The 27,485-nt window shown below is 41.5% G+C and overlaps 3 protein-coding genes across 11 annotated transcripts in view; all 3 read right to left on the bottom strand.

The window, feature by feature from the left end:
* Positions 1-3,542, bottom strand: part of NR2C2 (nuclear receptor subfamily 2 group C member 2) — a 34,497-nt gene extending 30,955 nt beyond the window's left edge. For 3 of the 6 annotated variants that reach the window (XM_058844826.1, XM_058844829.1, XM_058844824.1), the window contains exons 1-2: positions 3,254-3,389; positions 50-115 (exon numbers count right to left, since the gene is read on the bottom strand). In XM_058844826.1, coding sequence (XP_058700809.1) covers positions 50-91 — 42 coding nt within the window. In that variant the 5' untranslated portion in view covers positions 92-115; positions 3,254-3,389. Of the gene's footprint in view, positions 1-49; positions 116-2,920 lie in introns of all 6 variants that reach the window. The other 3 variants (XM_058844825.1, XM_058844827.1, XM_058844830.1) reach the window with 3 other exon arrangements.
* A 1,952-nt stretch (positions 3,543-5,494) lies between these two features.
* LOC131581944 (proteoglycan 4-like) lies at positions 5,495-8,356 on the bottom strand. Its single transcript, XM_058844594.1, has 3 exons — positions 8,343-8,356; positions 6,267-6,596; positions 5,495-5,978 (listed from the first exon to the last, which is right to left on the bottom strand). Exons 1-3 carry the CDS (start codon positions 8,354-8,356, stop codon positions 5,495-5,497), a joined length of 828 nt encoding a protein of 275 aa, XP_058700577.1.
* Positions 8,357-8,676: 320 nt separating this feature from the next.
* The window catches only part of FGD5 (FYVE, RhoGEF and PH domain containing 5), a 77,853-nt gene continuing 59,044 nt past the window's right edge, over positions 8,677-27,485 (bottom strand). For 2 of the 4 annotated variants that reach the window (XM_058844765.1, XM_058844766.1), the window contains 8 exons: positions 26,081-26,160; positions 21,875-21,974; positions 19,635-19,772; positions 17,831-17,933; positions 15,359-15,489; positions 13,536-13,664; positions 11,725-11,873; positions 8,678-10,999 (listed from right to left, as the gene is read on the bottom strand). In XM_058844765.1, coding sequence (XP_058700748.1) covers positions 10,963-10,999; positions 11,725-11,873; positions 13,536-13,664; positions 15,359-15,489; positions 17,831-17,933; positions 19,635-19,772; positions 21,875-21,974; positions 26,081-26,160 — 867 coding nt within the window. In that variant the 3' untranslated portion in view covers positions 8,678-10,962. Of the gene's footprint in view, positions 11,000-11,724; positions 11,874-13,535; positions 13,665-15,358; positions 15,490-17,830; positions 17,934-19,634; positions 19,773-21,874; positions 21,975-26,080; positions 26,161-27,485 lie in introns of all 4 variants that reach the window. The other 2 variants (XM_058844767.1, XM_058844764.1) reach the window with 2 other exon arrangements.

Genomic DNA, 27,485 nt, shown 5'->3' on the forward strand with positions numbered 1-27,485 from the left:
AATTTCAAAATCTCATATACCAACTGTTGTGATATCACCTGTCACTCACCTCAGCCACCTGCTGAGCCAGCACCTCCATATTGGTTGCCATGGTGAAACAAGACCATTAGAGAACCTGTTTGGAAAGATGCCAGCAACTTCCATCAGGCACAAAAGTTTGGGGTTTTGGTAGTATTAAAGAAAGCTCTGTCATGACTTTTTGAAAATTTACACTTCTGCTTGATATATCTAGTAAATAAGAGAAGATGCCATTTATGTGTGTGTGCACACACATACATATATGAGACATGCAAACTGGAACCATGCTGTTTAAATTGCTGAGGTACAATTATTCTTTTAATTTATTAAGCCTCTAATATACTATTTCTACTCTGTTATTTAATCTGTAAAGAATAACTTAATAAATGAGAAAGGACTAATTCAAAGTCAAGTACTAATGCAGTTTGTGGAATTCATAGATCTCAAAGGGGCTTTCCTCAGCTCAGGCAGAAGAAACCTTGCAGTTAAACTGCTTCTACACCACATGCTAAACCAGGGAGCAACAAGCTAAGAATGCTATTTCACCCAAAACTTTATTGAGTCATTCTGTCAAACCACCATGTTCATTCATATTCTTGAGAGTAATCTTACACAATAAGGGAAATAAACAGTTACATCTAAAATATATCTTCCATTATTTAAACTATTATTTTATTATAATGTGATACTACTATTACAATGAGAAGAAAATACTGCAGAATCATTTTATCCTATTCCAAGTAACTCCACCTTCAGCTTTAGGGTTTAAAAAATTAAAAAAAAAAAGACAGTGAAAACAAAGACAAAGAAATAAGAAAAAAACACTTCCAATGTATTTTTAATTATTGTTATTAGGGGTGTGTTTCTTCCAAGGTAAATTTAGTTAGGATTTCCAATTAATACATTCAGTTTTTAATTATGACTTGCGATTCAATTGTGACTTACAGGGCTAGACTTCAGATTCTAATCCAGGTGTAGGTAATATAAAAAGGCATTCCTGAATGCTGGCTCATTTGATGTTTCATTGGAAACCTCTGCTTGTAATTGCAAAGCATTCATTTAATATAAAATTTAAAAACACAGCAAACAATAGCAACACACATAACAGAAAAATGTATGCATGTCTCCAGCACCCATTGAAATGTAATTTCTACAAAGCTAACATTGTTAAATATGTCAGTCATTAAGTTAAAAGGATTCACTTATATTGTAACAAGTGTGAAAGTAATTTTGTATATGTCAAGTATTATTTGTATATATCAGGATTATTTGTAACAATGCATAATCAAAACAGACATCCCCATGGAAATTGTACTTATGCTAGTTTCTTCTAGAGCTTGTCATTATTTTATTGAAGTATTGCACTTGATTAAGACTATAAACCAGTTTATGGATGGTTTCTCGGTTGTTCAGTAGTGCATTTTCAGTGGTTTTTTTTTTTAATATTCAGCAAAAAGCACAAGAAGCATAACCATATGCTTATAACATGCTGTCTTCTCAGCACTTTATGATGACAGAAGCCCTGCAAATGATGCTTTGTTCATAACAGTACCTTTCCGAGACACAAAACACAAGTGTTTGCTGTAGAATGAGTCTGACAGATTCGCTGTTATTGGTGTTATCACCAAGGCTTTTTGTACTTTCGACCTTCACAAAAGAACCTTAAGCTGAGGCTATCCAGTTGAAGCACAGGGACCATACACAGCCATGCCAAGCTTCTTAATGGTGTCAACTCCCAGAAGGCAAAATCAGTTTCCTAGCAAAAGCCCCGAGCAACAGTTTGTAAGGCAACCACAACCCAAAACCCCCCAAACAAACCAACACAAGACGTGAAACTTATAACCTAGGAAGAGGCACCTGAATCACCAGGAAATTATTTTCAGTGTAATACGGTGGCAGCCAGCTCAGTATAAACTGTCCAAAATGCAGTGTAAAATCATTAATCTTTCCCTAAGCTGCAGTGGAACCTCAGAAGCAAATAAAAAATCCCACTTGAGAGGTTCTAAGGGTATGGCCCTACTGACAAGACATGGCAGAAGCCCAAATTCAAACTTATTAAAATTTGTTCCTTTGTCTTAATGAAACGAGGTTCTCTACGCTGTGAGCTCGACTCGGCTACACCGAGCAGCCTCCAGGAGGCTGCCATCGGCGGGACGGGTGGAGAGCGTGTCCGGCCCTGCCAGCAGTCTCTGGTACACTGTCCCGGGCCAACACGGCGGCAGGAACCCGGCCCACACCCGGACACCGCCGAGCGAGCAGGAACAGCGCGGGCGGCGCCGGCAGCGCTCCGAGCCCGGCCAGGCCGAGCCGGGCCCGCCGCACCGCCCACATGGGCTGCGCCGCGCGCGCCGCCCGCGCTCATTGGCTGCAGCGCTCCCGGGCCGCTGCTGAAAGGCCTTCGGCAGCTCCCGCCCCGCGCGCCGCCGAGCCACGCCCCCGGCCCCGACCAATGACCTCATGACAGGCGCAGCGCTCCCCGCACAGCGCCCATTGGCCGAGCCGCCCGCTCGTAATGGTGGCGGTGCCGCCGCTCGAGCTGAGGTAGAGCCCCCCGGGGATTCACTGAGCACAAGATGGCGGCGCTGGCCGCCAGCCAGAGCCCAGGCAGGGCTGCTGCCGCCGCCATTAGGCCCCTTCCCTTCCCCTCCGGTATAGCCTTGTGTCCGCCTAGAGGAGGCCCAGGTATGGCACTGAGGAAGCGGCCGGTAAGATGGCGGCAGTCTCAGCCCCGTATGCAAAGTACCCACCGCCCCCTCCCCTCCGCCCTCCCGGTGGCAAAGGTAAAAGGGTCGGGTTCAAGCCTCCGCCCGCTCAGACTCCATCTTCTGTCTCTCTGTGTGTCCCGCGCTCGTCATCGCCGCGACCATCGCCCTACACCCCTTGGACAGCAGACTTTGCTCACCGCGCTCGGACCAGCTCCCACCTCAACCGGCCCGCGCTGCAGCCAGCGGCTCCGGCGAGGGACTGCCCCGCCGACCGTCCCAGCACGCCACAATGGTCGTTTCCTCTCTCTCCAGGAGCTGTAGACTAGGCCAGACCACGGCCGGTGTTCGCATACCAGCCAAATACCGGAGCCGTGCAATCCCCCTCCTCTAAACCCACCGTCAGCCCACCCCTCCCCTCGCGGGGGTGTCCAGACTAGGGCCCGCTGCCGCCCCCCCGCGCCCCTTCCCTCGTCCTGGCCCCCACGAAACAAACCCACCGGGCCGCTTCAATTTTAAAAAATGTTTTTTACCTCAGGTATGGGCGCCAGAGGTGCGGTGGCGGTGACCCGACCGGGCCCGGGCAGGCCGGTGCCCAGCAGCGGCCCTCCCTCCCCCCGCGGGGGCGGCAAGGGGCTGTGGGGCCCGCGGAGGGGAGGGGGCCGGGGCTGTGTTGGGGTCGGGGGTGTGTTGTTGTGTGTGCCGTGCCGTGACAGGTCAGAGTTCGTGACCCCGCCGCCGCCCGGGAGCGCGTCTCCGCTTCCTCTTCCAGCGCCCGCCCGGCCGCGGCCCCTCCATCCCCCGCGGGGCGGGGCCGGCGGCGGGGAGGGGCTACCGGGCTACCTGGGCCTCCCGAGCCCCGCACTGCCCCGGCCGGGCTGGGGAAGGGCCGGGATGAACCTGGCCTCTGGGGCAGCGGGGGGAAGGTACCGTCACCGCCTTTGTCCCTCTCGCTTGGGAGGCTCCTCAGGAGCTGGAAGCCGAGGTAGTGGGTTGGCGGTGGCTGTCCAGTGCGCCGGTGATATTTATGTTCCAGGTGTGTACCTTGATTCTCGCTCAAGATGCAGTCGAAGGTGGGCTCATAGCTAAGCAGGCTTTCATAAACGCCGCCACCAGACTGGCGAGTTTTTATTTAATTTTATAAAGTCATTGATTTGGGCTTTTAACGGCAAAGTGGGCTGTAAATGAGACATGTTGTGCCTCCAAATGCGAAACGGTAGGCACGAAACAGGTTTGGGTGCAGCTGAAGTGGTTTAAGAATTTACCACCTTTCAGTGCTTGTCTTCTCACAGGCTATCAGGTGTTCACCCCCTGTCATAGGTGAACATCTGAATAGTTATTTCTTAACTATACTTATCAAAATGTTCTTAGTGCTTCTAGTAGGTTTCCCTTAAGTTTAATAATTTTCACACAAGCTAATTTAAGGAGCAGATAGATTAATAGTAAAACTAAAAGAGGTGGAAATGCCTGAAAGAAAATGTATGGAAGAAAGAGCAGTTGAATGCAACAAACACACAAACAAGAGGTGCTGTTGACTGAATAGTTATATTGTCAGTATGGTGATTTTTTTGTTGCTGTTGAATTTTTCTTTTGGAGGGTTGTTTGTAGTTTTTTCTTAGAACTGGCTCTTTGGGGTAAGGGTATGAGAGATGTACTAGACCTACGAATTACAGCCTTACTTTTAGAGAACAGGAATTATTAGAGCATGTGATGTGCAGATGTGTTTCTAAAACATAAATAAAGGAAAATATTTCAAAAATGTCTTGGGTGTTCACTACTGTAATGTTAAATACATGAAGAATTTTCAGTTTCTCAAAATACGGACATGTGCTTACCTTTAGATGCAGATTTTTCTTTTATCTTCATAAAATACACTATAAAAGTGTGACCAAATGAAAGAAAAAATGGAAAATGCTAAAGGCAAATATGAATGGCTGCTTCCCGCACCCCCCCCCCCCAACCCAGTGTTTCCTGATGGGCAAGTCAAGGAAAGGGTTGGAGGGTTTGTCTCCTCCTTCCTTGTTTCTGTCACCAAGAGAAAGCTTTGCAGCAGTTTTACTCTGAGCTTTGGTGGAGAGCAATCATGCTTGCTGTACAGCTCTACCACACGCACTAAGGTTGAAGAAAGCCACATTAAGATTGTGACAAATTTCACTGCAACTATTTCAGTAAAGTGTAGAACTACAATGTATGCCCTGAACTTATTTAATAAGCAAGATTGTATTAGATAATGCTGAAATGTGCTAAATTTATATGCACAGACATATAAAGCAGTGTTAGTAAAAACTGCTTGTCTTAGCTATGACTGGAGAGAAATGAATAAAAGATGCCGTAGGTGAAAACCATCAAAGAGAACTGAGATTACTCTACAAGTAAAGGTTAATAACTAGACTGACAGCAAAGAAAATAATTATATCTACCACACTGTGGTGAGCTGACCGTGGATTGCAGCCACATGATAACCCAGTCACTCGCTTTCCCCTCCTCCTCCATAGCAGGATGGGGAGAAACTGATGTGAAAAAGCTCACAGGTCAAGACAGAGAGATTACTTAACAATTACTGTCGTGGGCAAAACAGACTTGGGGAAATTTTATCTAACTGCCAGTTAAAACGGATTTGGTTGGTGAGAAAACCAAGAATTAAAATACCAGCTTCTCTAGCCATCGCTATCTGCCAAAAAAAGGTAGGTAGTTTCACTCCCTCTCCTATCCGGCCCTCGGGGGACGAGGGATTCCAGCCGGCACACATCAGCGCCTGCTTGCCCTTCTGCTCCTCACGGGGGGCTCCGGTCCTCATTCCGCAGGTCCTGCCGGGAACGTGAGCTGCTCTCCTCACGGGACCATGGGCTGCTCTCCTCAGGGCTGCTCTCCTCACGGGACCATGGGCTGCTCTCTTCAGGGCTGCTCTCCTCACGAGACCATGGGCTGCTCTCCTCAGGGCTGCTCTCCTCAGCGCTGCTCTCCTCAGCGCTGCTCTCCTCAGCGCTGCTCTCCTCACGGGACCGTGGGCTGCTCTCCTCAGGGCTGCTCTCCTCACGGGACCGTGGGCTGCTCTCCTCAGGGCTGCTCTCCTCACGGGACCGTGGGCTGCTCTCCTCAGGGCTGCTCTCCTCACGGGACCGTGGGCTGCTCTCCTCAGGGCTGCTCTCCTCACGGGACCGTGGGCTGCTCTCCTCAGCGCTGCTCTCCTCACGGGACCGTGGGCTGCTCTCCTCAGGGCTGCTCTCCTCACGGGACCGTGGGCTGCTCTCCTCAGGGCTGCTCTCCTCAGGGCTGCTCTCCTCAGGGCTGCTCTCCTCACGGGACCATGGGCTGCTCTCCTCAGCGCTGCTCTCCTCACGGGACCATGGGCTGCTCTCCTCACGGGACCATGGGCTGCTCTCCTCAGGGCTGCTCTCCTCACGGGACCATGGGCTGCTCTCCTCAGCGCTGCTCTCCTCAGGGCTGCTCTCCTCACGGGACCATGGGCTGCTCTCCTCAGCGCTGCTCTCCTCAGGGCTGCTCTCCTCAGGGCTGCTCTCCTCAGGGCTGCTCTCCTCACGGGACCATGGGCTGCTCTCCTCAGCGCTGCTCTCCTCAGGGCTGCTCTCCTCAGCGCTGCTCTCCTCACGGGACCGTGGGCTGCTCTCCTCACGGGACCATGGGCTGCTCTCCTCAGGGCTGCTCTCCTCACGGGACCATGGGCTGCTCTCCTCAGGGCTGCTCTCCTCACGGGACCATGGGCTGCTCTCCTCAGCGCTGCTCTCCTCAGGGCTGCTCTCCTCACGGGACCATGGGCTGCTCTCCTCAGCGCTGCTCTCCTCACGGGACCATGGGCTGCTCTCCTCAGCGCTGCTCTCCTGAGGGCTGCTCTCCTCAGGGCTGCTCTCCTCCGGGCTGCTCTCCCCCGGGAGCGCGGGCTAGCCTGAGGGCGCCTCTCCTCGGCCCGCAGTTCCCACCCGGAAAGTGTGAACTGCTCCCAGCCTTAGCTGAGAAAGCTGATTTTAGTGCTGGGCACTTTCAAACGCACCCGCTCATAACAAGTACGTTTTAGCTCCTCCCATTAAGTGGGATAGTTGCCTCAGAAGAAAAAATGTGCTACAAAGCTGCCATGCAAAAAGACAAGGGAAGGTACCCTGTGGAAATTATTCCCCGTCCAGGAGAACAGACTGAATTCCCTGCGGAACAGAGGTAATATGTGCGTACTTGCAGTGAGGGAAGGAGGCTCTAGGTGTGGAAGGAGAAAATCTCTACAATGAACGCGTGGGCCGCAAGAGGCCAGAGCTTTCTCTCTGGGCATGGTGATGGCACTAAAAGTACATAATGGACCAAGAGGGGTCAAAACTCAGGACTTGACAAGTAGTATAAAATACAGATAGGGTTTGAGGTTATTAATATGTTTTGAATGTTTGGGATAGATGGTATTGTACAACTCAGTTGTTTGGGGTTTTTTTAAGTTCACATTTCAGTTATTTAAATTTTTTTGGGGAACTTTAAAGGTAAATTCAGAGCAGAGCCAATGCCTAGTATGGAAGAAATCAACAATTACAAGTGACTGATAAGGTTTTAACAGAACTCTTTGGTCTTGTTAATACCACATTCAATTTAAATCTCTCCTTTAAGGGTTAGTAGATAATTTTTAAAGTATGAGTCATCACGCCTTTCATTTGAGTTTGTCCATGGCTGAGCAGTGCTGAGGGAAGCTGGTGACCTCTGTCGAGTGGGGGGCTTGCCCTCATTTCTCCATGTTTGTCTCTTAGTAAAAGTGAGTTTGCTGTCTGCTGTAGGTTTTGTTGACTGTAGAAAAATTCCACTACATACATTTCCATTAAGGCTGGAAAAGACCTCCAAGATCATCAAGTTCTACCTTTGAACCTTAGAAGCTTTCTCGTCAAAACTTGATGAAAAGTAGTGTCACAGTGTTACCCAGGCTCAAGAATCACACTGCTTTTAATGCACAGAAGTTTGTATGTTATGTTCCTAAGTTACTTGTGGAGTTAGACTAGTGTTTTTTCCATTAGTATTTAAAGGAATACCTTTTCCCTTCACTGAATATTTCTTTCACCTTCACGAGCAGTGATATTCACTGAACATTGTTACAGCTAACATAGTTTTCACTGCTTTTGTATCAAAGTAGCATGCAAACAGGAAAGCCTGGTTGATGTTCATAGCTGTGTGGTAAAAGCAGCAGAGAATCAGCTCAGGAAAGGTAGCACAACGCAAGGTCTTGACCAGCAGTGCTTGTCTAAGTGGTATAGGATCTTGTCATGTTGGTATTCTACATCTCCAAATGTCTTATACTTTGTCTTGGAAGAAAAATTTAACAACTGTTTAAAAGCTGGGATTTAACTAGGCATATACCTTAAAATAGGTCTAAATATTATTTGAAGATTATAACTAATAATAACCTTAATGCTTTTTAATAAATTCATAAACAGAAAAACTTTGACACAACAAATGGGAGCAGCTTGAATCCCAGGTGTTGGCTGAGCAGCTCGTACATTGTGACTTACTACTAAATTTTTTTAAGATTAATTGTAAAGACATTGGAACAGAAGTTTTGTTTTGAAGGAGTAATACTAGCTATAAATTAGTAAGAAAAAGCTGTATAAGTAAATGTCAGGTAGTAAACTGAGTATATACCTGTATTTTAACATGTTAGCATTCTCTAAAAGGTGATTGCTGGCATTAACTCTGAAATGAAAATTTCTGTCTCTAGTGCTTAGCTTTCCTCAAATTTAGTTAACAGTAGGACTGAAATTGTGAGGACATTTTCATTTTTTTTTTTGCTCTTTATGCTGCATTGAGACCATTTCTATCTGTAATTGAAGTCAAGATGAAGTAAAGTAGGTGGGCTCTACAGAAGGTAAATGCAGTGTTACTAAACATGACATCATACCAATTAGGTCTAAATCCTGTTTCTACCAGAAGGCCTCCAGTACCATCTTCTGATTTGGTGCTCTTCCTCAGTTTGTCAGAGAACTATTTAATAAGCAAGTGTCTGTTAACAGTAACTGGAACTGCAAAGCTGGAATTAAAGAAGATATTAATGGTGTAAAGGAAAAGCCTGTAGAACTGCAGTTATGTTTTTCTCTTTTTATTTTTCTACATGACTTAAACCAATGTTTAATAGCACTGTATCTTACTTTTTACAACAAAATATTTTCATGTTAATTTCCTGCTTCTAACTGAAAGCTTTATGTAACAGTCACTAAATGTCAGCACCTAAATCTTCACAATGTCATTCTGTAGTGTACTTTTGTTTCAGACCATGGTTAGTGAACTTGCTCTGTATTCAATGTTGTCTTATTTTTCTTGTCAGTGCAAAATGTTTTCAAGGGGGAATAAACTTTTACAGTGTATTGGTAGCAAGGCCATGGCTCTTACATAAAACAAAGAGTTAACCTTGCTGTTCATGCATTAACTAAAGAATATAAAAGTTTTATTTTTCTCATTCTTGGTTTCTGTTTGCACATGATAATATATGCTTAATGGAATGGTCAGACTCTGATGTACGAAAAAAACCCAAAAATGACATTTTCATTTAGTGGTAGATGTGTATTTGTTTCTTTAAGCTTCTTTATCCAGGTGATAAACTGATCTATCTTACCATTTGGATATATATTATAGACCTTTAAAAATATGGACAGATCTAAAAAAAATAGGGTAAAAAATTAAGTTATCCATTAAGTTTCTTGAAGAAAGGGAAAAATGAAAGTAATAAAAATTCCCACCAATATAATTTAATGTAAGTAAATTATTGAGCATGTTATTTTTATACAAAGATATATTTTAATCATAGATGTCATTCTATTCCTCAGTTAAATATTGTGATGGAGGAAAAATATTATGACTGAGACAAAACCACTGTATTGCAACGATTAGAACATCACTTCTCAATCTTCTTTATAAAACCCCCCACTCAAAACACCTAAGGAACCCACCCCAACAAAAAACAAAATAAAAAAATCAAAACCAAACAAAAAACCACAAAAAACCCCACAAAACCTACCCCCAAAACAAAACCAAAAAACCAAACCTAACCCACCAAAAACTCCACTTCCCAAACTCCAGAGATTTATATCCTCAGCTGGTATAAAGCACCACGACATCTTTGGAGTCACACAGACACAGCTGGCTGCTGAGAATTCAGCCCTGGAGATGTAGTGCATGGCAGCAGTCTGACACAGGACAGGTGTGGCCACAGAGAGTTCCAATGACTCCAGCAGAGCAGGTTCAGACAAGTGCATTTCAGTCGACCCAGCATATTTCAAATGCTGTGCTGGTTATGTGGATTAAACTTTTGATGACATTTTTCATAACAAGAATAGCAGAAACAACAGGAATTTTGAAAATACAGACACAGTATTTAAATAGATAAAAAATTGAACACTACTAGGTAGACGTGTTAAATAAACACTGTCTGTAGGTTTATAATAAATTAAAAATAACCTTTGAGTCTGAAGTATTTAGAGAGAAGTGATATAATTCAGCATCTGGATCTGTAGAGCTACTGGAGTGCATTTCAAAGTACAGCAGCGATATGAAACTAAACCTTGAACATAAATTATACAGTGATTTATGAAAAAATATAAATTGATAGTAAGTAACTATGTTGTATCATAGTCAGTGAAGTGTTGGTAGACCAGGTAAATAGAATGTGTTGTTTGTTCATTTTCTGTGGGAGCATTTTAGCATATGCAGGGCATAATTTCATGCTGGCATCTGTTAATGCACAAGTAATAAATCAGGACACAGAACTCCTTAAAAACATGAAAAAAATGAAGCTGTAGTTCAATAAAAATGATAAAGTGCTTAAAATGATGATTTGTTGTTTACTGCATTGTTTCTCAGGTCAAGGTAGATATCAAAACCAACCCAATGAAATACAATAGTGCTCTAGAGTAACTAAAACTGAGTCTGGTTCTCAGTAGTCTGGTTCTCTGGTAGTCAATATTTCAATGTATTTTCTGGTCTTGATGTTAGACTTAGTTTACTGTGAGATCAGAAGAGAAGCTTGTAGCACAGGCTGAATTTGCACAGACATAAAGATCACCGTAAATAATCTCTAATCTTGAAATTTTCATTTGCAGCAATGCGGATGTAAGAAGAAGGAAGAAAAAGAGCTAATGGAAACAGTTCAGATCCAGTGTATGTGGCCAGTGGGCCTGCAATACACTGTTCAGTTTCATAGGTCAGAAGAGGGTTGCTGGAAATGTATAGGAATATGAGAATTTATTCCAAGTTCAGTGAGTGAAAGCTGCTATAATATGGATGCTTCTTCCATGGCTTCAATCCACCTAAAAAGTGAGGAAAGAAAAACGGTACATATAGATTTTTTTTTTTCATTTTAAGAGAAATAAGTATTTTAAGGACATAAAGCCTGAAGAACACTGGGTTTTTCATCCCAGCTCTAATGAGGAGCAGTAGCTCTGTGATTAAAGTAGTGAGCTGGGTACTGGGACTCTTGCCTTCTAGTACAATCTTGACCAGTAATTTATTGTAAAATCTCAAAGATAGTGCAACTGCTTTCTTAGAATAGGAAAGATGAATCTGGTGAAGTATGATTTAAAGCAACAAAACCTTCTGCAAAGATCTTTTTTTTTTTCTGTGTGTCTTGGGGTGCTGGATTTTTATTACAAATTTTGTGACTGTCTTATTTTGTGAAAGCAGTAACATTAGATCAGGAAATCCAAACAATTATTTGTTGACGAGGAAACTAAGAAATGGGTAAATTGAACATATAAATTAGAAGTTTCTCTACTGTAATCACCTTTGACAGACTTCTAGCTATGACTCTTGAGGCTCAGTCACTTTACCTACGGAAGGGTGAAAATTCTCCTTCCTGAAGGAGCTGAAAAGCACCAGGTATATTTTAAATGTTACTCAGGCCAGTCACATGCAGTCTGGCTTAATCAAAATTTTGAAAGCTGTTTGTTTAATCTGTTATGAAGATGTTCTCAAGTGAAGGAGGGGAAAATCCCTACGTAAGCTCACTGGCTAATGTGGAAGTCTATCCCCATACCTGTGTGCTGAATTGTTATCCTCTGCTCGGAAGCTATAAAAGAGCGTCTGCTTGTGGTAGAGATGAAAAACTGTATCCACGCTTCCTTCCTCCTTTTCTGGGGTGATGGTGAAACCCAACAAAGGCAAACTTTCTGTAGCAGCTTTGTCCTGAGACCAAAGAAGAAGTGAACCAAAATTCAGAGAGAAGGCTTGTAACAGTTTGAGGGCTCTTTCTGAAAAGCAAATGATACAACCCCTCTTGTGACAGTTCTGCAAAAGCAGTAGTGTGAATGTTCTGCTGGACACATGGCTTTTTACCCAAACAGGACTGCAATGTTTAATCTAGTCTGAGTCTTGAACACCAGCTCTCAAAGCTTGGTTCTTTATGAGCATCCACATGGCCATGAAGGCCGAATTAGCCATAACTTTGATGGCTGTCTGTGGCATTATGGTCCGGGAGGCAAACTTGAGATTACTGAGAGTACAGCAGCAGTTCTGAAAGCCTGAGACTCTCTTCCAGTTATGTTCCTTTCAGTCATTTTATTTGCTGGCTTCAAGTAGTAGTCCTTTTGGTACCTTGTAATTTCTTTTCACAGTACTAGTGACTTTTTTAGAAATTTTCTTTTCTCAAGCAGCACACATGCTTTCCAAAAGGCTGCTTGGAATTTTCCTAGTTAGTAATGCAATTAAGCATTCATTTACTCCCAGGAAACTTCCATGAATTTTGCTTGGCTGACACAGATTTGTACAAGTTGAAGAAAACCATAAGCTTTAACAAAATTGCAGTTTATCTGTTACTGAGAGCTGCAGTTTTGGTAACTGTATTTAGGTTGTTTATATTTATATATTGCCTTTGTCTCTGCTTTAAGAAGTTAAATTGCAGACTAGGAATGTAAAATAAACCATTGTTGTTTTTGCCTATTGCTGAACCAGAAATAATCACTTTTAAGGTTAAAAGAGATATGGTAATTGTGTTGGATAGTTTGATGCTAATGGTCTGAACTGCTGGCCAAACCATGAATACTTTTGTGACTCAATCTCCTCATCTGTTGCTTCATGTAACCATCACAGGGGTGATGGTAATGCAAGTTTAAATATCTGATGTTTGCAGAGTATTCTAAAGGCTTTAAAAGTACCAAGCATTGCTTTGACAGGTTTTTGCATTCTGTATCCTTTATTTGAACAAAATGAATGTTTATGTTTTTGCTTTTGAAATCTCTCCATTATAACCAAACTTTCTATCACACTTCAAGTTTATCTTTATTAAAGCTATTATAAAATAAGAAAAGGGATAAAATACATAAAAAAGATCTAGTTGATACCCAGCCTCCTTGACTGTAAGGAGGAAGAGCTTACAGGTCAAAACAGCAGACATTGTTCTAACTTTTGCAGACTGCATCCTGTCTTTCCCTGTTGGTGCTAGTTGGATAAGCATGTCCTATTTATACTTGCCAAACTACAAGGTTCTCCTCCCCACCAGAAATGGATCATAGTACTCTCTATCTACAAAAGTATGTGGTAGTTGCAGAGTGCACCAGAGAACACCAAAGGATCTTGAAGGTTTTAGGTGTTAAGGTATGTATGTTAAGGTTCCCAGTGGTTGACCATTTATAGCAGTATGAAGAGTAAGAAATCAAATAATGAAGGGCAGCATGTGAGGGTTGCCAAGGTCCAGCTAGGACTGTGGCTGAGCCAGTCTGTTGGGACCAGGTCTCAGAAGCAGGTAGTTGTAAGAACTACCATTTATACCTCTCCCATTGACTGATTTTCTGCCTGTATGGAGAAAGGAGTCTCAGACAGAAAACTATTTCAAGTCAGATTTCACAGTACCTCATTTGCTATGTAGGTGTAGAGGACTTTGCCTTTGATAACAAACCAGCGTTTCTTCCAGTGTCTTTTGCCTCCCTTACATCTGTTGAGGTAACCACTGATGGTAGCTCCCTCTCCTGAGGCTGCCACCTGGAGCAGAGTAGGAGAAATCAGCATTTGTAACAGTACAGGCTTTTCCCCTCCTGATTATGCATGTTTGCATCAGACCAACCACTCAGTGAAAACATTGAAGTATTGATAAAGAAAAAAATATAAACATGATGATGATTGTTGTTCATATTAAATGTTTGAATATATAAACTTAATTCTCAGTAACTCTAAAGGAAAATATGCAGTTGAATTATTGTTGAGGTTAGTAAATTTACAATTGTGTTCTGAAAAGCCAAACTCATCCCTTTTCCCACATCTGGTGGTTTCTGATGCTTTTTGTATTTTAAAAGTACATACGTCCAGAACTGAATTACAGTCTTGTGGCTGAACAGTTTTGAGATGTGGCTATGTTTAGGGCCTCATTGTGGTTTTTTTATTAATTTATGTTAATCATTTTGATAATGACTTGGTTTAATTTTTGAAATAACATTTCTGAGAAGACTTGCTCCTCTCATAGAAATATTTTGAGGTCTAAGTGCTTAATGTTCTTAAAAATTCAGTTTTTGAGTAGATGGAACTATACATATGCACACATAGAATGCAGTGTACATCATTAGTTACAGCAGTAAACTGTAGTAGTATTGGATTTGGAAACAAAGGGCAGAGATTCAAAACCAGCTTTTGTAATACTAATACAAGAGATGACTGAGAATTAATATAACAGTGCTTTGCAAGAGAACAGAAATGTTCCAGGACCTGGTGCAACACTATCGTGAGATAGTTCACGTTAATAAAGATGTGCTGCTTCCCTGTGATAGAAAGGTGATGGTTTTATCCTCATGGGGTTGAAATTCTACCTGCTAGCCCTTTTAGTACTCAATTCATGTGTTTGTATTACAGGCTTCTATCTTTGGCACAGTTCCACGAACAAACCTCAAGAAATTCCAGTGTCTCGAATGTACAATGAGTTCAGCAAGATGTTTGCACCCTAGTCTCTTTAATACAATGATAAGTACCTGCAGGAAATGGGAGTACCTTACTGTACTTAAGTTCAGTGGGCAGTTTAGCTAGCTCGAATGAATCATCAACATGATTGGCATCCTGTTTCTGGAAAGAAAACTAATATAATTGTAGAAATCATGGCACCATTGAAATCAGTGGGAATTTTGTTTACATTGGTGAAATCAAGATTTTACCCATTTGATTTGAAATAGTTTTGTTTGAGCTGGAGGGAAAGTGCCTGGTGAAACATGTATGCTCTTGAATTAAGAGCTGCCAAGGACTATTCACTAAGTAAGTGTTATTTTATTTCTCTTGAAATCTTTGCTTCTCTTGAAATCAAAGTAAGATTTTTGAAGTAAGGGTCTGTCAAGAAAGGTAACTGATGAACAATATGTCATGCTCTGTTGATCTGCGCTCTTGTTCTATCTAGTACCTTGAAAGCATTTTATGAAGTTTTTCAAAACTTCATAGGCTAATGAGCAAATTAAAAAACTGTATTCTAACTAGGTTTCTCAGTGGGCTCAAGACACTTCTGTGGTATCTTTAGAGCTCAGAGAAATTTTGTATTTTAAACACTACCGTGAAAAGCAAAAAAAATAATTGCATGCTGAAAGTAAACCAAGGCATATGCTGAGCCCACTGCACAGAGTATAAATTGAAAATGTAGCAGCTGAAATATGAGCACACCGTTTTCAATAGCTCCTTTAGTTTCTCAGGCAGCTTGGTCTTACCTCCATGAGAGCTGAAGGGATTCTCTTCTGTTTCTTAAAAGATGAATAATGAATGTTGTGGAAGACAGAGGAGAAGGCACTGCTTGAACACCTGGATGAAGTTGGAGGGAAGCTCACACTTAGTGGACGCTCTGCAAGATTAAGAAAATTAAGAAAGGGAAGGAGGAAATGGATAAGTTGGTATATATCAGGCATGGGGAGACACATGATGACTAAGGAAATGCAATGCCTCCTCTATACACAGTTTTTATTTTAGCCTTCTTTCAAATCACCTTTTAAAGTCTGATGAGTAGGCTCCATGGCCCCCTCAGTTAATGGTACTAACCTAAAAATTCTTGACAAGGCCTGCAAGAAAGCTGACAAAGTACAAAACACAGCTTGTTGTCTTATTTAAAATGGGCATTTAGCAAATGGCTTTGACATCTTTTTCCTCTATATTCTGTAACACTTTTCCAGGATAAATTCAGTAATGCAACATTCTTTCTGTATGAACTATTCATTCTCTTTGAATTGTGGATGGGAGACAGTTACTCTGTATCTGAAAATTTCGATTAGGCCCACATGTCTGGGTTCATCTCTTCATTATTTTAGTTCTTGCAACACATTATTTGAAAGCTCTTAGTAAAGCACAGCATTAGTTTAGCACAAATCTGAGTTACTCTTTCTGGACACAGTGGCTTGGGGATGCTTGTTTGGCTGTTGTGACAGGATTTGTTTGTGTTTCTTGGCTAGTGTAAATTTCTTTAAACAGGATGTAAAAACTAAACTTCATCTGTCCACACCTTTATTTTTTTTTTTTTCTTGGTCTAATAAGCGTACTTTTAGAGGCTTTCTACATGAGTAGAGTTGTGCAAGAATGTAACACGAAGGTCATAGGTGGGGAGACAAAAATCCACAACTCGTGCTCCAGGTGCTTATGAGACAATAGCCTCCTTTATTATTCAGAGCTCACTTAAATACTCAATTCAAATTTCCCGGGCTAGACAGCCATCGTCTGATATCTCTCTCCTTGCCCAGCTTCCTGGGCATTCATGTGCTTTCTTCTCAGCTTGAATGGGGCCGGCCGAGGGTCCCCTATTACTTACCCAGGGACATGTTCAGACATGAACTAGGTTAGCTGAATTGGATTTGTTTTATGGTCAGAATTACTTTGTCCAGGCCAGCTGTACTCTGACAATACTGCGAGACAAGAAAATTATTTCCTATTCACTCTCTATTTATATATTTGTAACCCCTCTCCCCCTTTTGTCTTTCATTTGGATGTGTACTTAAATCAGAAAAGAGGCTTATATAGTAGGATAACAATACAAAATTCTAGATAGTCAGTAGCTCTTCTGCTTTGAATTCACACTTTCATCTGTAACTAGATAAACTGGTCCTGTAGAACAGCTCTTATTGACTCTGCACTTAGCCTCAGTATTTATTTTTGTAGAAGCTACAACATGGATGACGACAGTGAAGAACCGTAAAGACATTTTATTTTAATGGAAAATTAATTTTAAATTATTTTTTAAATTAAAAATGAAAAATATAGTTATCACCTATAATTACATGACAGAATAAAATAGTTCAATTAGAAGGAACCTACAACAATCTAGTCCAACTGCTTGACCAGTTAAGGGTTTCCCAAACATTAAAACATGTTATTAAGGGCATTGTTTAAATGTCTCTTAAACACTGAGAGGCATGGGTATAGACCACCTCTCCAGAAAACCTGTTCCAATGTTTGGCCACCCTCTGGGAAAAGAAAGGTTTCCTCAAGTCAACTCAGAACCTTCCCTGCTGAACCTTTCTCATGTGTCTTGTCACTAGATCAGAGGGAGAAGAGATCAGTGCCAGTGTTTCCATGTCCCCTCCTCAGGAAGCTGCAGAGAGCAATGAGGTCACCTTTCAGTCTCCTTATCTTCAAAGGAGGCAAACTCAGAGTCCTCAGCTGCTTCTCACAGGACAGTGTTTTTATCATTATTCTGTTTTATCCAAAGGCCAGGGAAGCTCTCAGAGAACCTGGCTTATAATCATAGAATCCCAGAACAGTTTGAGTCAGAAGAGACCTTAATCTCATCTCGTGCCAACCCCTGCCATGGGCAGGGATGCCTTTCACTAGACCAGGTGGTGCCAAGCTCCATCCAGCCTGGCCTGGAATTCTTCCAGGGATGAGGCAGCTGTAGCTTCTCTGGGAAACCTGTGCCAGGACCTCATCACCCTCTGAGCAAAGAATTTCTTCTGTATATCTATCCTAAGTTGCCCCCATTCCAGTTTGAAAAAAGTTTGCTAAACTTGATTTTATAGCTTGCTAAACAGTTTTAGCTGCCATACAGCCTGGCTCTCCGAGAACCTCAACAAATATGCCTCATACTTGAAATGAGGAATACTATTTAACAAAACACCATATAGAAGGCAGGTCCTGAATCCTCCCCACTATACAAGCAGGAAATTGGTTTGTCAGTTTTGCCAAGAATTAAAGAATCTTACCCCTTTTCTTAAGTTCTGAGTAGCAGCTATCACAGACTTTGGCTGCTTGATCTTTGAGGTACTTCATGGGGTACTTGTTTCTTGAACAATTTCGACATACAATCTGTTTCAGCAAAAATAGAGCAATATAAAAGACATAAATATAATATGAATGTGAAAAACTAGGTTCACATTTTTTTATATAAAATTTAAAAATTTAATAGAAAGACAATTAGGAGATAGAAATAAAGCAAAATGTACAAATACGGTCAGGTGCCTCAACGTTCAGCCAAGAGAGCACACCTTACCAGCAAAGGATTGTCCCTTAAAAACAGAACCCTATTACATATTCATAAATTCTCATACATGATTCAAACATTCCTCTTAATTTTTAGGTGTTCCTTAGTTTAGCTTCAACTCCCCCCTCCCCAACAGATCAATCTTGACTCTGTTGAGTCTCACACTCCTTGATAACAGAGTTTCAATAAATTCCTCCTCTGGAGCTCCAGTAACTGCTGTCTTCATCTGGATAAGATAATCTAAGAATACAGGGGGGTTTCTGACTATCTTTTCAGTCTCTGGGTTATATGAACAAAAGTAGTTTTTATTTTAATACTATCTTATAGCCTAACATATATATGTACTATACCTCTATTTCTAAGTTTTATCAATAATAGAAATAGAAGAAACTATATTAATACAGCAAAGTTTTCTAACATTATACATACAATATTCATTTTAATATTTGTGAAAAGCCAATAATATAATATGTATCTATAACATGAATTTATAGTTATGCATATACAAAACAAATCCCCTGAGCTGGCTGGGAGAGGAAGCTGGATAGTAGACCAGACATGACTCTCCTAAACCTGTGGCAGTCAGGAAAAGCCTGCTGATCTAAATGTGATTGCTGTAGCTTTACACTGTCATAAGCCAAGCAGAACTGGTCACTGTATTTGGTTGCACACGGTTGCTCTGTCCTTCTCCCCAGGAATTTACACTTTCTCTACCACTTAATCACAAACAGACCACTTTAATACCACTTCTATTTTCATAGCTTTGTTAGTAACATTGTTTTCTTAAACAAGCTTGCATGTTCCTCCAAACCCTGTACATGTATTTATAAGACTGGTTTTCTCTGTGGAATTAGAAAAAAAGATTAAGCTAAATGCTTTTTTATCCTATCAAAATTTTCGCTGGTAGTTTTATTAAAACAAATTTTAAAATCAGGTTAAAGCCATGGTTTAAAACAGGACTGCATGTTCATGTATGCAGGTAAATCTCTAGAGTCAGAGGTTAAGGGACAAAACTAAGAAAGCTTATAGATCCCCTGAGCTTTAGGGCAAAAGGCAACAGCTCTTTGGAGCACAGAGGAAACTTTCCCTTTAGTCACCAATCAAACCATGCTCTACTGCTGAGTTTCTTCACTTTCCTTTGAAGATCACTTTACCAACTATTATTAGGGACAGAACACAGAATAGTTGTACTAGTGCTCTGGTCCAGAACAGAGCCTGTATTTTTAGTGTATTGCTTCATTGTCTTTAGAGCTCGATGTGTGTAAGATGTAAGCGCTGTGCTAAACAACATTTACCCTGTCAACCTTCAACTGCTAGCCTTTGGGAGGTAATTTGACCTCAAGGCAAGATTACTGTTACTCCTTCTAGCAACATTAGAAACCTAACTAGCTAATTTAGCTCTCACTGCTTCTGTGAGACCTTGAATTCTGGTCTTGATGTTGCTACAAATTTTCAGGCTACAGCAGTGGCAGCCAGCATCCTAGAGGTGTAGATAAAACCTACTGAGAAGCTCACACAGCTCTTACCTTCCCACAGGCATGGCAATGATGTCGCCTCAAAGTGAGGGTAAAGTCACAGCCACAGTTCATGCACATCATGACATGGGACACGGGCACCAGTGTAGGAGGCCTCTCACCCAAAGGTATTCCAAGCCTTTCCCTTAGCTTAAAATCAAAGAAGAATAAATGAAGAAGCATCCACACTTCCTAAGCCTACTTAGTCAGCCCTGTTGCATTACATACAATTCTCTCATTTCAGTCTACCTTCACTTGCTAAGATCCCCAAATTTTCTCATTCCTAATGCACTTATATAAGTGACATACAGCTACTCAGCATTGAAAGATTAGTACATGCTCCTGTTACAGCCAGAGTCACAAAAAGTAAAAATCCACATGAATCTGTTTTTGGTCAGGCCCTGACACTCTTCCACATCAGACAAGTATCTGACTAATTGCATATGAAAATTGCAGGTAGGAACATGAGTTAAAAGCATCTTTTCGTTAGCAGCTTTTGAAATAATGTCCATAAAAAGCTCTACAACCTTCAGTCAAAAAACTACTTGAGCTCTTTGTCATTACACCTTGGCTGTGTGATAAGGGAAGAGAGAATAAAGAAAACAGTAGAACCAAAGATGAATTTACCCCACTCCAAATCTGATCCATGCTTTCTGGTTGGTCTCAATATGTGCAAGCAGCTTTAGAAAATGTATTTGCTGTTCCCAGTTCTTGAAATGCATCACATGGCAGTGATGTTCAAGTGCCTTTGCTCCAAGCCCAGGGAGTCATGATCAGTGTGGAACTGAATGCAATCTAATAAGCTGCACTATTTCAGGTTCAGCACCATAGTGTTATGGGCACCCCACTGTCAGTTCCCAACAGCTCAGCTTTTGCCACTAGTAGGATAAACTTGTGCTTTTGAAAGATTGTTTCCTATGTGGAAATTAGACTTCTGCAGACACACAGGATCTAAACACAGACAAATTAAATTCCTCAGAGTTTTTCCATGCACACATTCAAGTTTACACTAGAGGAAGAGATGCAAAAGAAATTATTTTTTCATTTGTTGAAAAAAGGATTGGTTTAGATTACTAATTTGACTAATTTCCAATTTTTTTCCATTAAATATTTGAAAGTAGATTAGATACAGGCCAGAAAAAAAAGGCCTGACTTTTTTTTAATAGACTTTTTACTTTCTGAGATCTTCAAAAATTAATTTATAGAATGGTTGAGTTTGGAAAGGAACTCTGAAGGTCACCTGGTTCAACCACTCTGCTCAGGTAGAGCCACATAGTGGTGGTTGCCAAGAACTGTGTCCGGGTGTCTTCTGAACATCTCCAAAGATGGAGACTCCACAGCCTCCTCAGACAACCCAGTGCACCAGTGTTCACTCCCCCTCAGGGTGAAAAAGTGTTTGCTGCTGTTTGAAGGAATCTCCTGTGTTTCACTTTGTGGCCACTGCCTCCAGTTCCATCACTGGACACCACTGAGAAGAGCCTGGCTCCTTCTTCTTTGTAGCCTCCAGGTATTTATACAGTAGATGCTCTCTGAGCCTTCTCTTCTCCTGGCGGAACAGTCACAGGTCTTTCAGCCTTTTCTCCTATCTGAGGTGCTCCAGTCCTTTATCAGATTTGCTGCCCTTCGTTGCTCACTTTCCAAGGTTTCCATGTGTCCTACTGAGGAGCCCAGCATTGGACACAGCATGCCAGATGTGGCCTCACCAGCACTCTTTCTTATTTAGTAAAGCTGGGGTTCCACATAATCTAAAATAGCATATTTACTTTTTTATCAGATACAGGTTTTGCCTCCTTAACTGGGAGCAGAATAACTAAATAATGAGATTATAATAATATGTATAATTACACTGGTACAGTTTCAGTATCGCTGGTGGAGTTTACACTGCTAGTGACTTTATTGTGTATATGATATTGGTGTAATTAATGGGTAGCTTGGGTTTGTTTTTTTTTAATCTATGAAGTTTGCAGCTATTTTTAATTAATCCAAAATAACTACTTGTTTGTCTTTTAGGACAAAGCAATCTTCCTCCAAAAGACCTAAACAACGGCCACAGAGTATGGCATGTGATTAATGTTTCAGAGGTGGTCCATGAGCTGTGACGAGTTTAATTGTTCAAGCTTGATATACTTATTTAAATGAAAATAGAATGTCTGGCTGCTAGGAACTCTGCACTGTATAACCCTCCTCCTTTCCTCTCTCTCTCTTTCTCTCCCTTCCCTTTTCAAGCATTGAAAGATTTGGCCTCCTTTTACCTCCACGCTGCTGTGGAAAGTCGAAGTCTTGTGAGCTTTGCAGTCATCTGGGATGTGTTTACTGATGCAGCTGTACCAGTCATCCCTTTCTGAGCAAGAGCTGGGGAATGAAATACAGCAGAGCAGTCAATGCCATGCACAGCAGGGACTGAAACAAGCTGCTCAGAGGAGAAAAGTTTCACTTCATGAATGTTTGCTTTTCCCTACTACTGCACTGAACTGATAATTTTCTGACCAGGAACAAAATTGACTATATTCAGAGTGATGATAGTGTAGCTCCATGCTTAGGACTGTGACTGAGAAGGAACTAAACGCCCAGAAAATTTTTCAAAGTAGTCTCTGGCTTTGCTATAGGCTGCTCAATCCTAGATCACACAGGACAATATGAAGTGTCTCTTTTTGTCCTGTCTGCCCTATCTTTTAGGCACTCTAGTGCATAAAGTCTTGGCATACATGGGTTGCTCAAAGCAAGCATGTTTATGCTTATCTCTACAGTGGGCTGCTTAGATGAATTGCATGTTGGGAATTGCAGAAGTGTATTACCCACGGTAGAGATGTGAATGATTTAATTTTCCTTTAGCTTCTTCACAGACAATCTCCAGTCTCCTGGGACAGAAGAAGCCAGGACAGTAATTAGTGAAGGAAGCTGTGTGTTCCCTGGAGTTGGTTACGTGTGTAGGCCAGTAATTCTCCAGACTGGCCCCTAGATGCCCCCTGTGCACAAGGCAAACCAGCGAGAACTTCACTTTCCCTGCTAGTCCAGCTATCCCCAAAAAGCAGCAGGGTCCCTGTTATTTCATAGATGCATTTGCTCTGTTACAGCCGAGAGGTATCCTGCCTGGTTTAGCTGTTTTTTCTGCTGTGATTTCAAACTGTGCACTTCCTGTTCATCTGAAACTCTGCACAACTCTAGCGGTTTCTCGCCTCAGTCACAGAAGGGAATGCAACTCAGTGTGGTCTCCCCTCTCCAGATCATACTAGCCACTCACATTAAAGCTATCCACTAGACTTTGTTGTAAAAACTAGCAGTGGTATCATTACCAGCTGCTGTTCAGCTGTGATTTCCTCACACTGTCCTCATGAAGACCACCAAACAAGACATCTGAGAACAATTTGTATTTTGTGGTCTTAAAAAAATTAAAAAGCACAAAAAGAGAGGAAATGCCAGGTTTTCTTGATGATCTTTGACTGCATCCCTCTGCAGGATGGGACAGGCTCATAGGCCTCTGCACTATGAGCATAAACCCTTCTCTGAAAAAAACATCAGCCTGTGCAAAATTTAACAAGCCTGGAGCAGAAACTCTTAGCTGGTCTATGTACTGCAAACTGGCTAACCTCTGGAAGCCAAGGAGTTGTCTTACAGGAGATCACCTCTATCATGAGCCACACTACTAAACATAGAATCCCAGAATGGTTTGGGTTGGAACAGACCTTAAAGATCATCTCGTTCCAATGCCCTGCCATGGTCAGGGACACCTTTCACTAGACCAGGTTGCTCAGAGCTCTACTCAACCTAGTCACTCCTTATCACTATGAAAGTTATCTCCTGTCAAATTACACTTTCTAAGAAATCTGAAGATGTCTGTATCTTCCAGAAAAATCATGTCCACTGCTAGAAAACACTAAAAGTTAAGTCCTGACTTTTCTGACTTAAACATTTGTCTTACTAATTCTTTCATTCTCTTCACTTGAGAATTAAGATATGATTAAAAAAACCCAAAAAGTCCACAAAGGAAATCATGGCCCGTATAGCGATGGAAACTAAAGGTGCTTTAGGAAAGACAGATAAGAAGGACAATATGCTACCAAAAGTCTGATACCTAACTTGCCCCTTTAGCCTTTTCTCCACTCAATTAAAAATACCTAGGAAGTAATTGCAGGTTTTTGATGACTAAATAACACCCAGCTGCTGATGAGTAGGATAAATTATGTCAATTTGCATAGGCTTGTTCTTAATTAGCTATTTGACTTGGTTACATTCGGTTACATGAAGGCACAGAGGAATTTTTGCTGAACCTCTGACACTCAGAGAAGCTCAGCCCCTGATCCACCATTGCCACATTTGGTCCTTGTGGGATTTTTGGGATGTATCTTCTGTGCTGAGCTATCAGTTCATCCATGTTGACTCATATATTCATCATTAGAAAAATAGAAAGAGGAGGTCAAGTTGTCGTGGCATTTCACTAGACAGCAGGGGACGTCCACAGAACACAGAAATTGGAGCAGGAAGGGATTTTGTCACAGCTCTACCACTATTGCACTAAATTAGCCATTAAGGAGGTAATATTGACTGTGTCCTCCTAGTATTTTCTCTGGTATTTTATATGAGCACCACAGGATTATCCCTGTGTCCAAAAGTAATGTTTTTGAAATGCAAATAAAGATATAAGAGCATATGAGCCTTCTCCATAAAGGTGCTGTGCTCAAATCTATTAGCAGCTCCCTATTAAACCAATAATGTGGCTCTTCTGGTGAATGAGCCATTTTCAGCAGGAAATGACTTTACAGTGCCATCTGCTCATATAGCCATGCTGACTTCTGAACTTTGGTCATCCTTAGTCTACTGCCTTTAGTCCCTGGCACTCATGCTGTATTTCCTCAGTTCGCTCACCTTGTCTCATACAAATATAAATACTTGAAGCCTTCTGCACTTTTCTGTCTTTGGTGCTTCTTTTGGTGAGTGTAATAGGCCAAGGATGTTGTGCAATGGAGTTAGGAGAGCATGCTGGCTCACTGGTATCTCATTAGCTCTGCCAGTCAGTACAAAAAGCAGTTCTTGGGTGACTTATGACAGATTGATCACAGAATGAGCAGCACAAGGAGAGGGAAGGGGCTCTATCCCAGCCTCTGTCTGTTATCAGAAGGGTAACCTTAGGTCCTGATTCTATCTACTACCAAATAAACACAGCTCACAGTTGACTTACATACTTTGTTTATGCTAATTAAGCACGGACTTAATATGAGTACAAAAGGCAAAGAAACATCCTAGTAATGCAAGCAGTGCATCTCAAGCTGCTCACTAGGGATGACAACTTCTGTTGCTCTGGGGAAAGGGGACGTGCAACAAAATTTCCGCTCAACAATACAGAAGGACTGTACACATCTTGCTTTTATAACTGGCAGAGAATTCAGAATAACTGTGAGTATATTTTGAGGATTGTGAAGAATGTGGAGATCTAAGGAAATCTCAGATATGGTTATGGTAATAAAAGGAAATGGACCAAAAGGCTTTGACAGGTAGCTGAGCACCCCTCACAGATGGTAAGTGCTCTGGGAAGCATGAGAGCTCCAAAATCTGATTCTGAATAAGAAAGTGTCATCCCTCTCTTTCTCTTGTGCTGTGTACTTTAGGAAGTCGGTTGTGTTCCTAGGCATTTTGTTGCACACTATAGCTGCAGACTGATGGTGGGAAAGCCAGTACTTAAAATCACTGAAGACCTTGTTGTTTGGAAGAATTAATTTTAATACCACTCCTAGTGTGCTATGTTTCTTGTGGAAAACAAATCAGTTACCTTTCTGCTATAGCTGTAGGGAAATTAGTGGTATAGGTTTGGGCTAGAATCATGAAAAATACTGTACACTTCTATTTTCTGATCAGAAACTGATCTCTTTTTGGCACTGGCTTGGGATCCTAGGACAGGGATCTTGATGCCCAGTTGCAATCAATATTAACAGTACACAAGCTCATTATTGAAGTTCCTTTTATTAAATCAACCCATGAGGTTGCCAGTAAAGTTTAATTTTGACTTTGACGCTTAAGCACTACTAAATACCTTTATATCTGTTGCATGGCATTACCTAATTACTATTTCCTCCAGTTTTACAGCCTTAGAGGTACAAGGTAACAAGTGAACTTATAAAAGGGAGATATAACAGACTGCAGTGTCACAGGAAAAGAATGTGAAAGATAATGGAAAGTACCCAGGCTTCTTCTTTCTTTTCTCTTTAAGATGTTATGAAGAGCCAAATTCTAGTCTTTAGAGAGTACATTAATTGAATTAGTTACAGTTCATGAGCCTCACATTTATAATTAATGTTTATTGCATAAGCAAGTACTTAGCCATTGTCTGTTACCAATAGCAGACTAAAAAAAAGCTAGTGAAAAAAGAATGACACACCATTTCAGTCTTGGGTATTGCTTGGGCTAATCCAAAGACACAGCTCTAGAATGTAATACCCTCTGCCTTGGACATTTGGGAACAGTACCTTGCTGACAGGATCAGGCAATGTTCATCATATTCAATCTTCAGGATGTTTTGGGCTTTCTCTATCACTGGGCGGCTGACCTAGAAACAAATGCCATGAACATGAATGTGGATATGAATTAAATTGTCTATAGCCAGTACACCACACAAGTCTCAATGCATATTGAGACCTCTGATACCCCAACCATCTGTTTCATATTTCAATGCAAAAAATATGGGCATTAGGGTTCTTTATTGCTGTTCTAATGAGGAATGATATCTAATTCAATATGGTGGTGTGCTGAAGGAAAAAAATCATTTAATCCAGCCTATAAGGATGAAGTATCTATGAGGGTTCAGTTTTAATATGACAAGTTTAGGAGATGTTTAGTCTGCCAAGTGGCAGAGCACTTTGGTCTACCCTTGTAATGAATAGAAGTCACTTTTTCTTCTGACATGCAGACATTATACAGTGAAGCACTTCAGTGAATGCCTGTCTGCAGCAAGGCTCTTTAACAGCAAAAAAAACCAAAAGCCAACTTAAAAGCTACAGCATAGCTAAAATCTCTCCCCTACCACGGAGTATATTAGTAGCCTGCTAGTAGCAACAGCCAGTGAGGAGAAACATAGCTTCATAGTTTCTTACATTTTTATTAACAAGCATCATTATACTAGTGACTCAATGTTTCAAATGTACCTCAGTAAGTACTTGCTCCACAACTCCTTTTCACTTAACGGTAGAATATTTTGGCAATTGCCTAGGAATCCCTGAGTTAAACTCTTGGGTCCCTGGGGTGATCACCATGCGCCCCAGCACCATCCCCCCCACTCCTTTTCACAGCACCTTAAACTTCCTATGTCATTCCACCGAAATTTATGATTAGTAATTCTCATCTTGCATGTTTTCTAGATCATCAGATTCCTGACTTGTCTCTTCAAATCTTCTTTCACATAAATAAAACTTGGAATATTAACCATAGAACAGTTATGAAGGTCCGAGAGACCTCTTTGGTCCAATATCTCCTGTTGCATATGTTCTGGTGCCAATGAGTACTTAGGGAAAGAATGTAAGGACAGCTTAATTGTATTTGCAATTTATAAATTTATTGAAGAAGAAAGTGGTTTTGTATCATTGCATAAAATTGCTCCCAATGAACCTTTTCCCCATAAAGTTAGCTAATTGCTTTTTGAACCATTAAAGCTTTTGATGAAAATAGTTAAAAGGCTCATGAAAACCAGCCACGTGTTTTCCAAATTTTGAGTAGCAGGAGTTTAAAACCAGACTAAGCCCTGGTGAATACATTGAAGGGAACAATAATGCACTGGCTGGAGACAAAATGGGATAATAAACCTTTTCTGTTTCCTGCTTCATGATCAGAGGGTAACTGATTTTGGCTTGTATTATTTATGCAGTCTGAATAAGGCTG

This window comes from Poecile atricapillus, chromosome 9 (genome assembly GCF_030490865.1).
Source record: "Poecile atricapillus isolate bPoeAtr1 chromosome 9, bPoeAtr1.hap1, whole genome shotgun sequence".
Classification (NCBI taxonomy): domain Eukaryota; kingdom Metazoa; phylum Chordata; class Aves; order Passeriformes; family Paridae; genus Poecile; species Poecile atricapillus.